Source organism: Physeter macrocephalus, chromosome 4, assembly GCF_002837175.3.
Source record: "Physeter macrocephalus isolate SW-GA chromosome 4, ASM283717v5, whole genome shotgun sequence".
Lineage (NCBI taxonomy): Eukaryota > Metazoa > Chordata > Mammalia > Artiodactyla > Physeteridae > Physeter > Physeter macrocephalus.
The window spans coordinates 116,741,169-116,756,037 of NC_041217.1; the positions used below are offsets into that span (position 1 = coordinate 116,741,169).

Consider the following 14,869-nt stretch of genomic DNA (forward strand, 5'->3'; position numbering starts at 1 on the left):
TGCTTTGTGACCACCTAGAGGGGTGGGATAGGGAGGGTGGGAGGGAGACGCAAGAGGGAAGAGCTATGGGAACATATGTATATGTATAACTGATTCACTTTGTTATAAAGCAGACACTAACACACCATTGTAAAGGAATTATACTCCAATAAAGACGTTAAAAAAAAAAAAAAACAGTTGGCTGGTTCAAACACTGCCCAGATGGAGTGTTTTTCCTGAATTTTCCCACACTGTTCAAAACATTGCTTGAGTTTCATTTTTCATGTATTGGCGCCATGGGGCTCCTGGGAAAAAACCAAGCTGCTATTGAGTGTTTTATGATGATTGTGTGGGTGTTGGCCACCTTTTTCGTCTTCTAACCCTGTCCACTGTCCAACCAGACAGAGCCCCACACCACAGGGATCCCTCACAGCCAGAGGAGAGCGTGGTGCCCAGCCACGGCCTAGCCCTTCACGTGCAGCACTTGTGCACGTCTCTGGACAATCATTAGATGCGCTTTTCCAAAGTCGGGGTCATGGAAAAGGCTGCCCCTGGGGAGTCGTCCATTTCAGAGATCTGGTCAGGCCACACATTCCTCCTCACTCTCAAGGCCTTAGAAAGAAGGAGGACTATGTACACCTTTACTTTAGAGAGCTTTAAGGACAAGCTTTAGCAAAAATATAAGGATGATTCATAATCTGCCCATTAATGATGGTTCTAGACACAGGACTTCCCAAAGTACCAGCAGTTTGTCCATTTAACATGTTACCTGCTACTCCCTTTCCTTCTTTCTCTTCCTCTCAATTCTGTCTGTAGTTTAAATTTGACTAACAGATCTTCTCACAGACATGAAAAAACAAACAAACAAAAAACTGTCCTTTCTTAAAGTGACTTTTCTTAAACAGATCTGATCAGCCATGTCCCTGCTTAAAATTAGTGGTTCCCTTCATTACTTGCCGTACTTAGTTCAAACTTTCTAGGAGAGGCTAGGACTATCCAGGATACAGTAAACACTAGCCACAGGTGGCTACTGAACACTTGAAATGTGGCTAGTATAAATGAGGAATTAAGTTTTTGATATTCTATAATTAAAGTGAATCTAACTTTATTTATAAAACTAATAACTATTTATAAAACTAATATTTGACTCAATTATTGGAACATTAAAAATATATTTGAACAAGTTGGGTATGTGAAATCTACCTTTTCAACTGGAAATTTTATGAGATACAAATACCATTCTAGTATTTCTGATGAAAATTTAGAATCTGAATTGAGATATGCTTAAATACCAGATTTTGAAGACATAGATTGAAAAAAGAATATAAAACCATCTCATTAATGATTTTTTATATTGATTACGTGTTAAAATGATAACATTTAGGCTATATTAGGTTAAATAAAATATATTGTTAAATTAATCTCACTTGTTTCTTTTTACTTTTTTTTGGTTAATGCGACTGCTAGGAAATTGTAAATTACCTATTTGGCCCAGATTATATCTCTGTTGGACAATGCTGGTCTAGAATATTTATTGTATGAAGGAGGAATGAAGCCTCTACTTTTTTAGTCAAGTCTTCCCCCCACTTTAATCCATCTGTGCACACTACGTCCTGTGCTAGCACTACTGGTCTCCTTCTCATGTCAGAGCCTTGGTCCCCTCCCTTCCATCTGGCTCGAACTTCTGCTCATCCTTTAGGACCCAGCTCAAATGTCTGCTGCTTTCTGAAGCTGTTACCTACCTTTCCAGACCCAAACCCTTTTGCTCCCAAAGACCTGGAACATTCTGTAAATCCTATTACTATTGATACATTTACAACCTTGCTGTGGGTGCAGAGTTTCATCTGTCTCTTTTCCTCTCTGAGTACCCAGCATTAACCACCCAGCATTTGGATGTTGGAGATGCCCCATAAATGTCTGCGGCCTATATCAAGGACCTTAGATGGAACAGCACCAGGTCTCTGCTGGTAGAATCCATGGCAGTGACTACTGCAGAGGTTCTGAGTTAGGGTGGAGCCCAATGAAGGGACTGCCCTGAGCTGGGTAAAAGCAAAACCTAAACCCGCCATGCGATGAGAGCAACCATAGAGGAAGACAATCAGGAATGTGTACAGAAGAGAACAAAAGTCTGGAGTTCTCTTCTGCCTGCTGTCCTGGGAGGAAACAAGGCTGCAATGAGCACAACTCAGTTCAGCAGGACCACAGGGGTGCAAAGAATACTGTACCGAATCAAAAGCTCTTTGCGGGGATCTAGTGAAGGCCTGACAATCAGGAAGGGAGCAGGGCGGAGAGAAGAGTATTTCAAACAGACTCATCAGGAATGGGTTTCTTAAGTCTCTCAGAGACAGATGGAAGATTTATGCCTCATTTGTCAAGCGGGAGGACAGAACCTCAGGGCTCCTCTAGATCACTCTCTCCTTCATGTACCTTCCTTTCTCCTGGGCCAGTGGGCAGGAGGGAGAGTTTTCTCCAAATCCAGGTTGCTAGTAGCACTCAACCAGGGCAGGTCCCGATTGAATTAGGGAAAGCTTCAGACTCAAAACTGAGAAGTAAACTCAGCTGAGGTGGGGCATTGATCGAAGAGGCCAGGCATCCAGGGAATCCCAAGGTTTTTCTACATGTTGAAGAACTCTTCTCAGGGCAACAAGGAGAGAAAGGGAAGTGAAAATTAATGGGTCAAAAAAACCTTCTGCTTAGGCCCTGAATAGACATTTTTCCAAAAAAGACATACAGTTGGCCAACAGATACATGAAGAGATGCTCAATGTCACTGATCATCAGGGAAATGTAAATCAAAACCACAGTGAGATATCACCTCACACCTGTCAGAATGGCTATCATCAAAAAGACCACAAATAACAAGTGTTGACGAGGGTGTGGAAAAGGGAACCCTTGTGCACTGTTGGTGGGAATGTAAATCGCTGCACACACTGTGGAAAACAATATGGATGTTCCTCAAAAAATTAAAAACAGAACTACCGCATGATCCAACAATTCCACTTCTGGGTATTTACCCGAAGAAAACAAAAACACTAATTTGAAAACATATATGCATCATTATTCACAATAGCCAAGATACGGAAGCAACCTTAACGTCCACCAGTAGATGAATGGATAAAGAAGATGTGGTACATAAACACAATGGAATACTACTCAGCCATAAAAAGAATGAACTCTTGCCATCTGCGACAACATAGATGGATCTAGACGATATTATGCTAAGTGAAATAAGTCAAGACAGAGAAAGACAAATACCGCATGATCTCATTTATATGTGGAATCTAAGAAACAAAACAAACAAACAAAACAAAATAAAAACAGACTCATAGACACAGGGAGAAAATGGGTGGTTGTCAGAAGGGAGGGGAAGGGGGGTTCAGGAGGTTGGCCCAAATTGGTGAAGGAGATTAAGAGGTATACACTTCCAGTTATAAAATAGATAAGTCATGGGGATGTGATATACAGCCTAAGGAATACGGTCAACAATACTGTAGTAACTTGGTAAGGGGACAGATGGTTACTAGATTCATTACGGTGATCATTTTGTAATGTATTTGAATTTCAAATCACTATGTTGTACACCTGAAACTAACGTTATACTGTGGCTACTAGAAAATTTAAAATTACGCAGACGACTCACATTTAATTTCCATTGGATGGCACCGGGGTAGAAGGAAGAGAGTTATGTGTTCTTGAGAAAAACAAGGAACAGCTGTACATAAAAAATACAGCAAACGTTCTTGAGTTAAAAAAAACTGTCATGCCATTGAAAATCAGTGAAAAGCAGACCTATATCTGGACTCTAGTTTTAAATTACACGGAAAAACATTAAAATTTTTTCTTTAAAGATACTAGTTGAAAAAAGTTTACTTCCAGATCTGTGTTTGCCTTTCTTCCAGCACACTAAATGCTTCAAAACAATGGGGCAACGTTTACTGACTTGCCATAGAGAAATATTGTGACCTAAATTTTATATACAGTGAAACGGTTATTTGTGTAACAAACCACCATAGTGACATTCTCAGGTATTCCTGGAGAGATTGAACTAAAAATTAGGTCAAGAGTTATTTTAGCCAATTGAAAGAAGAATTTGAGTACAGAGAATTCAAGGTATAAAAGTAATGTGGGCTTTTCCTTGCCTTGTGCTAGACTCCTATCTTAGGAATGCACTTGGCTAAGGGCTATCAAGTGGATTTTGCATCCGGGGGGTAAAATTTGATTCGATGCTGCTTTCTGCTTCCACTCCTTTCATGGAAGTTGCAGCAACTACATTTCTCATTCTTTATCCCTCCGTTCACAGGAGGTCTGCTGCCAGGTTGGATGACTACCCAGAACAATAAATGGGTACAGCTGTATTTTGGGACTTAACTAAAAATGGCTAAGCTATTTATGAAGTTGGGACACTGCAGCAGAAGAACTGTTGAACGAATAGCTTATTTTCTCCTTTACAAAAGCCAAGTTGCCAAGGAACTGGATTTTCTGCATCTGTTGAATGCATGTTTAACGAGTCATTGGCCTCTCTTTTTATGTTTTAAATTGATTAAGACTAATAAATAACCCAGGGATGGATATCATCTGTTACCAGGACCACTTCCTCTATGGCCTGAGGTTATTTCTGGGCTTATGATACTATGAGCAAAAAGTATATTAAAAAATCAAGAGGGCCTCCCTGGTGGCACAGTGGTTAAGAATCCACCTGCCAACGCAGGGGACACCAGTTCGAGCCCTGGTTCGGGAAGATCCCATATGCCGCGGAGCAACTAAGCCTGTGCACCACAACTACTGAGCCTACGCTCTAGAGCCCACGAACCACAACTATGAGCCCGTGTGCCACAACTACTGAAGACCGCGCACCTAGAGCCCGTGCTCCGCAACAAGAGAAGCCACCACCATGAGAAGCCCGCGCACAGCAACGAAGAGTAGCCCCTGCTCACCGTAACTAAGGAAAGCCACGCACAGCTTGCACAGCAACGAAGAAACAAAGCAGCCAAAAATAAATAAATAAAATAAATTTATTTTTTAAAAAATGAAGAAACACAAATGTAAGAAAATATATCAAAATGTTCATTAATGGTTATCTTTGGGTCGAAGAATTCTGGATAATTTTTATCTTTATGCTCTTAAATTTTCTAGTTTCTTTTTTAAAAGAAGTTGTTACTTTTATCCTTAGCAAAAGGAGAGGTTTTAAATATCAATTTATACACTTCTGTACATGCCACTTGAGGAAGCTATTTCTGTAATTTCTCCCAGTTCACAAGATCTTCTCTTCTGGAAATTCCTTGCTCTCCCCTCAGTTTTCAGGGAAGAGTTCCAGGCAACCATGCAACCATGTTTTTATTAGTCAGGTCTTCATTCAAATGCTACCTCCTTAGAGACTTTCCAAACACCTGTCTAAAGTCCCCATCCCTAACAAGTCACTCTGTTCTGTCTTATTCATAGAGCTAATCCTATTAGCAATTATTTTATTTTCTTGTCTACGGCTCTTCTCTTTTCAGTGAGGGACTTTGCCTTGTTTATTGCTGTGTCTCCACACGTGCTGTGCACTCAATAAAACAGCCATAACAAGTGAAAAAAGCCCCACGTGACCCCGCCTGCTTGGCCATAGCTGATAGGACCAGGGACTGGAACAAAACAAGGCCAATCAGAATACTTCTCTCCGGAATTTGGAGCTGTTGTGGTAACACGAACGTGGAAGCTGCACGTTTGCCATATTCTAGCTTCTGGGCCAGAGAAAGAGAAAAATCAAGATGAGAGAGAGAAGGAGGGAAAGACAGGTTTGAGGAGCCTAGGGAAGCCTGGTCCCACGGGCTTCCTGGACCTGCTGCGTTTCAGCCTCGGTTCACATAACCTTACAAGTAAGCTCCGTGTTTCAGGTTAGGCCAGTTAGGGTTGGTGCCTGTTACCTACAACCTCATGAATATACCTGTGGTCACCATCATGCTTTAAAAATTCATAGCCAATGGGCTTCCCTGGTGGCGCAGTGGTTGAGGGTCCGTCTGCCGATGCAGGGGACGCGGGTTCGTGCCCCGGTCCGGGAAGATCCCACATGCCACGGAGTCCCACATGCCACGGAGTGGCTGGGCCCGTGAGCCATGGCCGCTGAGCCTGTGCGTCCGGAGCCTGTGCTCCGCAACGGGAGAGGCCACAGCAGTGAGAGGCCCGCGTACCGCAAAAAAAAAAAAAAAAAAAAAAAGGAAAAAAAAAGAAAAAAAAAATTCATAGCCAAAATATTTGAAGGAAATAATCCAGAATGTTTGCCTCTGAGTGATGGGACTACCTAGTTTTCTATATTTTCTAAAACAAGTATGTGTTACTTTTATGATTACAAATATATGTTTGTTTTTTTGTTTTCCCTGAGAAGCATGGAGTGACAGACCTAGGGTATTCCAGGAGATCCCATTCTGTCCATCCATTTTATTCTGCTGAGAGGTTTAGCTGTGAAATGACTCACCAAGTTCCCAAAGCTCATTCACACTGCTGTGGCTTGGGTTTTCTTACACCCAGGCCAGTATACTCTCTACCAGGCAACCTCTGGACAATTATTGTGCTGTTCACTTCAAAATGCTACATTTCAATAATTTCTTCAATAATAAATTCTCTCCCTCAAGGTGAAAAAAGCTTTCTCTTACAGGTCAACTCTAATGAGTTGTATGTGACTACCTATATTGCTGTGTTGAGAAAGCTTCTGAGGCAGCGTCCAGACTGGGTAGGAAGGTAGTACCACAGCTGACTAATGACGTCTACCCTGAGCGCAAGGAGAAATGGAGTGACATGGACAAAAGTTCTAATTCTTTCTTAGATGCAGCGCAAAGCTGGCGTTGTGAGAGAGGAAAATGGAAGGTCAGGGGATCCATTTGGATCACATATGCTTCTATCCCTTGGTTTATGTTACAAGAAGTTCTAACTTTATTGTATGATGATGGCATAACAAAGACAAAGAATAAGGCAGTGGCTATATAAGTTCTGCTTTGCTTTTTTATTACTTTTGTTTGAAATTTCATTGCACTTTTCCAGCTAGTTGGTGGCCCAAAGGGCTGATTATCATTAGGCAGTAAAGGTGTCAGGGGATGGATCAAGCGTAAGCATAACTGGGCAACACTGAGGTCTGAGGGAAGTGCTTTTGGAGGGTCCTCTGTTTCTGGGTCGGGCCACTGGGCAGCTCTAATTCCTAAAGAAATCTCACTGAGCTACTGATTCATCTCACTTGCATCTTGAAGTGCATTCACCACCCCCATCTAGTTTAAGAAAACTCCTTAAATGATCCAGGAGCCCACCTGGAGAGTGAGAAGCCCCGCCTTGGGCTCAATAACCAACAAGACAAGGGGTACTAAGAATCCAAAGAGCATTGTGGGAACAAGACACAGGCTGTCACTTCAAATCAGGAGGCAATTAAGCTGATGCTCGGAGACCAGGCAGGAGCCCAGAAGGCCAGAGAACACAAAGGGACAGAGACTTTCACCTCCAACGGAAACCAAGCCGGGCTGCTCTCTTGCTTCTCCTCCAGTCCCCCTCTGTGGCCCGAGCTGCTGGCAAGCCCCATGGGGCACCTGTGAAACATTGTCACCTCCCTGGGCCCCTGGGCTAGCACTAGGCCGCCCTGTGCTGTCTCTACTCCAGGTGGGGGAGGAAGGCTGTTCATCTCTGCAGCTGCATGGGTGAGGACAGTCCCGGCGCAGAGACAGGGACAAAGCAGCTTCTTCAGAGAGGCCCTCTGGGAGTCCTGAGGGCTGGAGCCCACGCTGTTCTGGAGTCAGGGCTGGAGTGGTTTTAAATATTTGCCAAGTGGATCATACATGTTACCTCACCACAGACCCAACAGCCAGCAGCATCTCCAAAATGCGGTGGGGGGAGCTGCAGAGATGAGCCGCGTGGGATGGGAAACTCCCTTTCCCATTAACTTAGATATTAAATTTCTAAGGAGGTTTCCAGAAATCAGCTTTATCTGAGAACTTGGTTAGCCCCGCATGCACGTGCCAATCATTTGTGAGTGTGTAGAATTTAGGTTGGAATAATACAGGAAAGAGGTAAAAGGGCTTTTCTGACTCTGAATTACTTAGGGACTTTTCTCACCTCTGCAAATCTTGAAAGTGGAAGGTAATTTCCATGTGTGTTCTAGGCGGCACGAAGGGTGGAAATCACCAATCCTGGAAAGGCCTCTGCCACCTGAATTCTTAAGACCCTGCTCTTACATAGTGCATTTTTTGTTTGCTTTTTTCTAAAGAGCTAGGTCTTTGTTTTATGTAGCAACCAGTGGTTACATGAAGTACAGCAAATAGGATTCGTCTTGCTCATCAAGTCCTAGCAATTGGAAGGAGCTGCCTGGCGCGCTGTGCTAACAACATCACGAGGCCACGTCTGGGTCTTGAGGAAAGCGCCACGATGCCGTAGCAGTGTCTGCTGTGGGTGCAGAAGGCGGGGATGATAGCTCTCATGTCACATACATGACATCTCTGAGTTAAATCATGGAGCACCTTTCAGATTTGACACAGGGCTAAGTTCGTAGGAGTCTGGAAAATGGACCATTAACAGGCTCAGAAGATAAGAATTCATTATCAATGGTTTTCCCCAAGGAATGGATCATGTAGCTGTCTCCGAGACAAGTTTGTTATTGATTGACTCACGTCCCCTTGTAACTTCCTGGGAAAAGCAGATAGTAGCTGTTCACTCTCTCTGCTCTGCGTTGGGTCCTCAGGGTTTGGTTCCTGGCTACTCCCCAGCCTCCCAGTGGTCTCCTGGCCTGACCTTCTTGGGACCCATTCTCCACAAGGCTGATGGAGGGAGCTTTCTAAATGGAAATGCTGACTGTGTCTGTCCCCTTTGGTAGTTCCCATCATCATCCTCAGGATAGTTATTTGCTCCTATGATAGGTTCATCTTGATCTGGTCCTTGCGTACCTCTCCACCTCCACCTCTGGTCCCTCGTTTCCTTGGCACTATATGTCACAGCCAAACTCCTCCTGTGTGAGGTGCTCTGCTCCCCTTATGGCACCCGCACCTCGGGCTCAGCTTAGTTGTCCTCTGGTGACCTTCCTCAATGCCTTCTGTCTCCCCTCAGACCAGGTTAAAGGGCCCTTGGAACTCACTCTTGTGCTCACTTTGACCCCATATTGTGATCCCAGGTGTGTCTCTCTCCCCTACTAAACCCAAGGCTCTAGCAGGCAAGAACGGCATCTTATCACCTGCATCCAAACCACCAGGGCAGTGGATGGTCCATAGGAGGTGCTTGATACATAGTTATTAAATGAGTGAATGAATGGGGATTGGATAGTTGTCCCAAATTCGTGAACTTAACAGGGACTCAGCATGGATTAGCGCTCGTGATCATTGACTTGACACAACCCATTTCCTCATTGTTTCACCTCATCTGCTCTCCTGGCCCCATATGCTGCTTCTCCCAATAACACTAGTCATTGCAAGAAACTGAGGCAGCCAAGGGCCAATTATGAACTAGGCAAAAATCTAGAAATGCAAAGTTGTTGAATTTTAGATCTAGATGAGACCTTCTGGATCCTCCTGTGCAGCTGAGGTCTGGGAGGCAGAACTTATGCCTCATCCATGCCTCCCTCCCTTCCTCCCTCCCTCCCTCCCTTCCTGCCCCCCTCCCTCCCTCCCTTCCCCTTCTCCCTCCCTCCCCCCTCCCTTCCTCCCTCCCTCTTCTCCCTCCCTCCTCCCCCTCCCTCCCCGCCTCCCTCCCTCCTTCCCTCTCTCCCTCTTTCTTGGAAATAGGACCGGTTTCCAGCAACCATAATGGCATCTATAAACATTGTATGGCCAGCTTTTCATGGTCCATATGATGACATACAAAAGTGAAGAGAGTAAGGGACCCATATTTTGGCCCAAATTGTGCAGCTATATGCAGTTCTAATTCCAAGATCCCTTAACCGAAATTTCCTATTTTTTTCTTTTTTTGAAAAAAAAAGTGGGTGGCTGGTTCATTTTGGGGGGCTGTGAGGTGACTCACCTTATGTAGCTGTGTTTTCGTCTCATAGTAGGCGACCATGGGGATGGAGGCCCGGTAGTAGGTCTCAAGGCGCTTGGTGATGGCGGTTCTGTCGTCCGCGCGCGGGCTGCTCCCGCTCCTCTGGAGAAGGCGGTTGGTCATGGTGTCTGCCGAGCAGTCCATACAGATCACCAAGCGAGGGTCTCCAATCTGGGGATGGGGAGGGGGCACAACATGCTCAGAAACTCCACTCAGTGAGGTTCTGGAAAGACCTGGGATCCCTAGTTCTTTACTTCTGCTTCCTCTCAGGGGCCCAGACCTACGTTGTGGCAGAGTTGGGACAGGACATCACGGCTCCTTATTTCCACGTCAGCGGCTTTCCACAGGCTGCCTCAGAGCTGTCTCTTGTCCTCAACTTTTAGGTCACCTCATGTAGTGCAGGGATTGTACAGAATGCTACCCAATGCAGTCACAATCTGTCCTCCACACTAAGGGGAGGGGTGTGTGTGTGTATGTGTGTGTGTGTGTGTGTGTGTGTGTGTGTGGTGTTTCCTGCTGGGATCCCTGCCTGACCTACTGAGACAAGCTAATCACCTCCTTCTTTATCCACCACTATATCTTACATGAGCCACCAGGAGCACAATGTGGCTGTGTCTGTACTACGTGGTGGTCAGTAGAGCATAATGGTTGAGCACACAAAGGTTCGAGTCAGGCTGCTGAGGGTCAAATCCTGGTGTGGTGACTTGTCTCCAAGATGGTCTTTATTGATTCATTACCTCCATGTACTTTAAGCTCTTCCCCCTATTGAGACATAGAGCCCATTCCTCTACCTCCCTGAATCTGAGCTGAACTGTAACTGACCAACAGAACATGGTGGAAATGATGCCACATGCTTTTATTTTTTAATTTTTATTTATTTATTTATTTATTTTTAACACCTTTATTGGAGTATAATTGCTTTACAATGGTGTGTTAGTTTCTGCTGTATAACAAGAGTGAATCAGCTATACATATACATATCCCCATATCCCCTCCCTCTTGCGTCTCCCTCCCACCCTCCTTATCCCACCCCTCTAGGTGGTCACAAAGCACCAAGATGATCTCCCTGTGCTATGTGGCTGCTTCCCATTAGCTATCTGTTTTACAATTGGTAGTGTATATATGTCCATGTCACTCTCTCACTTTGTCCCATCTTACCCTTCCCCCTCCCCGTGTCCTCAAGTCCATTCTCTACGTCTGCGTCTTTATTCCTGTCCTGTCCCTAGGTTCTTCAGAACCATTTTTTTTTCTTAGATTCCATATATTTGTGTTAGCATACAGTATTTGTTTTTCTCTTTCCGACTTACTTCACTCTGTATGACAGACTCTATGTCCATCCACCTCACTACAAATAACTCAATTTCGTTTCTTTTTATGGCTGAGTAATATTCCATTGTATGTATGTGCCACATCTACTTTATCCATTCATCTGTTGATGGACACTTAGGTTGCTTCCATGTCCTGGCTATTGTAAAGCCACATGCTTTTAGAAGCAAGATTATAAGAAGTTTTGCAGTTCCTGCCTGTTCAACTGCCATCTAAGATGTCCAATGACTCTGACTGCTAGGCTGAGAGGAAGCCCAAGCTAGCCACACAGAGAGGCCATGCGGACAGAGATGCCTGACCAGACCTTGGCTGTTGTAGACATCCCAGCCCCTGCTCCAGACATGTCTACTCAGCCTTACCAACTATCTGACTGCAACTGAATAAAGGGCCTCAAGTGAGAACCAGTCAGCTGAGCCCATCAACCCCCAGACCCTTATGAGAGAAAATAACAAATTGTTTTTTTAAGTTACTTGACTGCATCATTAACTAAAAGTGTCATTCAACTTCTCTGCACCCCCAACTTTCTCATTTGTTCAATGAGGATGATCACAGAATTGCTGTGAGGATTAAATACAATTAAATAAGGTAATGTAAGTAGATTGCTTGGCATATGGAAGCACTTGGTAAGTATCAGCCACTATGTTATGTCCCATATTGGGCTATGATCTCTTTGTGTGTAGGCGTTAGGAATGCTCAGCTCCTGATCCCAAGTCTTGTATATAGTAGGTAACAAAGAAATGTTTTCATGAATGAGTGATAGTGTATGATCGGTAGTGTGTCTCTCCCTATCTCCCCATCCTCCCCTTAAAGTGTTCTTTTGCTTCTGATGTCTCTCTCTGGAGGATACCAACCTTGCCTCCACTACCAATCTCAACCCTGGATCAAAAGAAATTGTTACTCCCTTCTGATCTTGCAGTGTAAACGAAAGTTTACCTCCCCACTGTGGAAAGCGCCTGGGAGGGATGGGAACAAAGTCAGGGTAGGGGAGGACTTTAACACAACACGCAGAGCCGTAAGTTGTCAGTAAGTGCTGTTCAATGATTTATCTACCCCCTCTGAAGGATGTACTTTAAGAAACAGAGTGGAAAAATTCTCCAAAATCTAGAAGAGTGAAATAAACCTCTGGAACATGTCATCTAACTCTTCTGTCTTTATTAATTGGAAGGAGAAAAAAATGAGCATTTGAGCGGTAAGAAAGCTGGGTAAAAGTTTAGAAGACAATGACCCTTGTCCACCAGCAGAGGGCGAGCTTGGGAGGCAGCCTAGGGCTCAGTTACAGAGTTTGGCTCCTGGAGCAGTTTCCGGCCCGGGTTGTGTTTGGAGACGAGGCGATTTTTCTTACTGCGGCGGTTTCCAGGCCACTTGTGAGGACACGGACGACAATTCAGGGACTCATTCAGGTACAAACAGAGATAATGTGTGTCTGAGCAGGAGCGGGCAGTAAATGAACCGAAATAAGTGCAGGACAGAGAGGGAGCTTCCACCTTGATTCTCAAAGTGTGGGCTGTGAACCAGCAGCACAGGCTTCGTCTGGGAGCTTGTTAGAAACGCAGATGCTCAGGCACCATCCTCGACCTGCTGACTCTGGATTTTAAGAAGATCCCCAGGTGATTCTTCACAAAATAATACCTTGAGAAGCTGCTCTCCTGCCAAGATTGGGGTTTGACCCAACCTATTTCTCCTGGAGTCAGCATTCCCTTCCTACATAAAAAGCTGTCGAGCAGCCATTCCATTTGGACGTGGCCTGCACCACTGATTCTTTTTTTTTTTTAATTAATAGATTTTAAGTTTTAGAAGTTTTAGGTTTACGGGAAAATTGAACTGATAGTACAGAAACTTACCATATAATTCCCCTCCCCTGGTTTCCCCTATTATGTCTTTAGGGTGGTACATTTGTTACAATTAATGAAACAATACTGAAGCATTAACTGAAGTCCACAGTTGACATTAAAGTTCATCCTTCGTGTTGTACATTCTATGGATTTTGACAGTTGCACCATGTCATGATCCACCATTATAGCATACTACGTAATACCTCCACCCCTCTGAAAATCTCCTGTGCTCTTCCTATTCCTTCCTCCCTCTCTCTCCTCCCTAACCCTGGCAACTACTGACCATTTTTTTTTTTACTGATTCTATAGAATTGCCTTTCCCAGAATATCATATTGTTGAACTCATCCAGTGTGTAGCCTTTTCAGGCTGGCTTCTTTCACTTAGCAATATGCATTTAAGTTTCTTCCATGTCCTTTCATGGCTTCAGAGCTCATTTCTTCCACTGATGCTTTTAACACCTAAAAGTTTTTGAAATGTTTGAGTGAAATACCATTCAATCATTTTTCAAAACGCTTTGATATATTTCTTTAGAAAGTCCCTTGGAGTAGCTCTGCCTTTTTACCCTGGACCATGGTTAGCCTCTAACACAGTGGTCCCCAACATTTTTGGCACCAGGGATGCTTTCGTGGAAGACAATTTTTCCACGGACACATGGGGCGGAGGGGCGGGGGATGGTTCAGGCGGTAATACGAGGCATGGGGAGCCTTGGGGGGCGATGGGGGGCAGTACATGAAGCTCCGCTCGCTCACCCTTCGCTCGCTCACCCGCCGCTCACCTCCTGCTGCGCGGCCCAGTTCCTAACAGGTTGAGGACCCGTACCAGTCGGCGTCCTGGGGGCTGGGGACCCCTGCTCTAACATCCCGTGGAGGGGAGAACAGAGAACTCTGTCCTTGTCTGGATGAGTCACAGAGACATGGGGACAACTCCATGACCCCAGCACTCCCCTGCTGGCTCCCTGGAATTCTGCCACTGCAGTGCTGGGCTCTTCATGGCCTTTGGGTATTCAGGGGACCCTTATTAGAGCACAAGTGCCCTTGGGAGGGCACTGAGATATGTAAGAACATTTCAGCAGCTGGCACACTGTGCCATCGCTCTAACCCCTGTGGGGAGGAAATGGAGGCCCACAGAGGTTAACTTGCCCCAAATCACTGAGGACTAGTTAGTGACAGTCCTGAGCCAGCTGCGTGTAACTCCAAAGCCTGGTAACTTCACCCTAGTGGAGGGTGCCAGAGCCTTCAGAACGGGACTCAGACCAGATGCCTGGTGGGCCAGGTGGAGCCAGGAGAGGAGGGTGGGGTAGTAGGAAAAGAAGTGGACGGTGTCAGAGGCCATTTAATCTTATTTTGCGGAAACTTGCTTTCGCTGCCTCTGGGGATCTAGTTGGGACCAGCGCTCACTCCAGCTGAGAGCAGCCCACCAGGATGAGGGTGTCAGCTGACTTGTGATGATGGCTTTGCCTGGAGAATTCCAGCAGGTAGAGCAGGAGAAGGCGTTTACCCTGCTCTCCTCTGCCCCACACTTTAGTTTTCTTCTGATTAAGTTAGGACACGGGTTAGGCCATATTACCAGTGGGCAGGGACCTGCCATTCAGGAACTTTCTACAATTCAGAGTACCAGTTTTCTTGTTCTCTCTGGGTGCCTCAGTTTCCTCATTTTAAATGAGAATGACAAGAGTTTCTGCCTCATAGGACGGCTGCCGAGGATTAAATGAGTTAATACATGGCCCATTTCAAGCACTGCATAAATGTGAGCTA

At 45.0% G+C, this 14,869-nt stretch overlaps 1 protein-coding gene across 1 annotated transcript in view; it reads right to left on the bottom strand.

Annotated features, from left to right (window-relative positions):
- AK5 (adenylate kinase 5) overlaps window positions 1-14,869 on the bottom strand; it is a 244,602-nt gene that overhangs the window by 10,442 nt on the left and 219,291 nt on the right. The window contains exon 13 of the mRNA XM_007111492.2: window positions 9,939-10,127. Within this exon, the coding sequence (XP_007111554.1) occupies window positions 9,939-10,127 (189 nt within the window). The remainder of the gene's footprint in view (window positions 1-9,938; window positions 10,128-14,869) is intronic.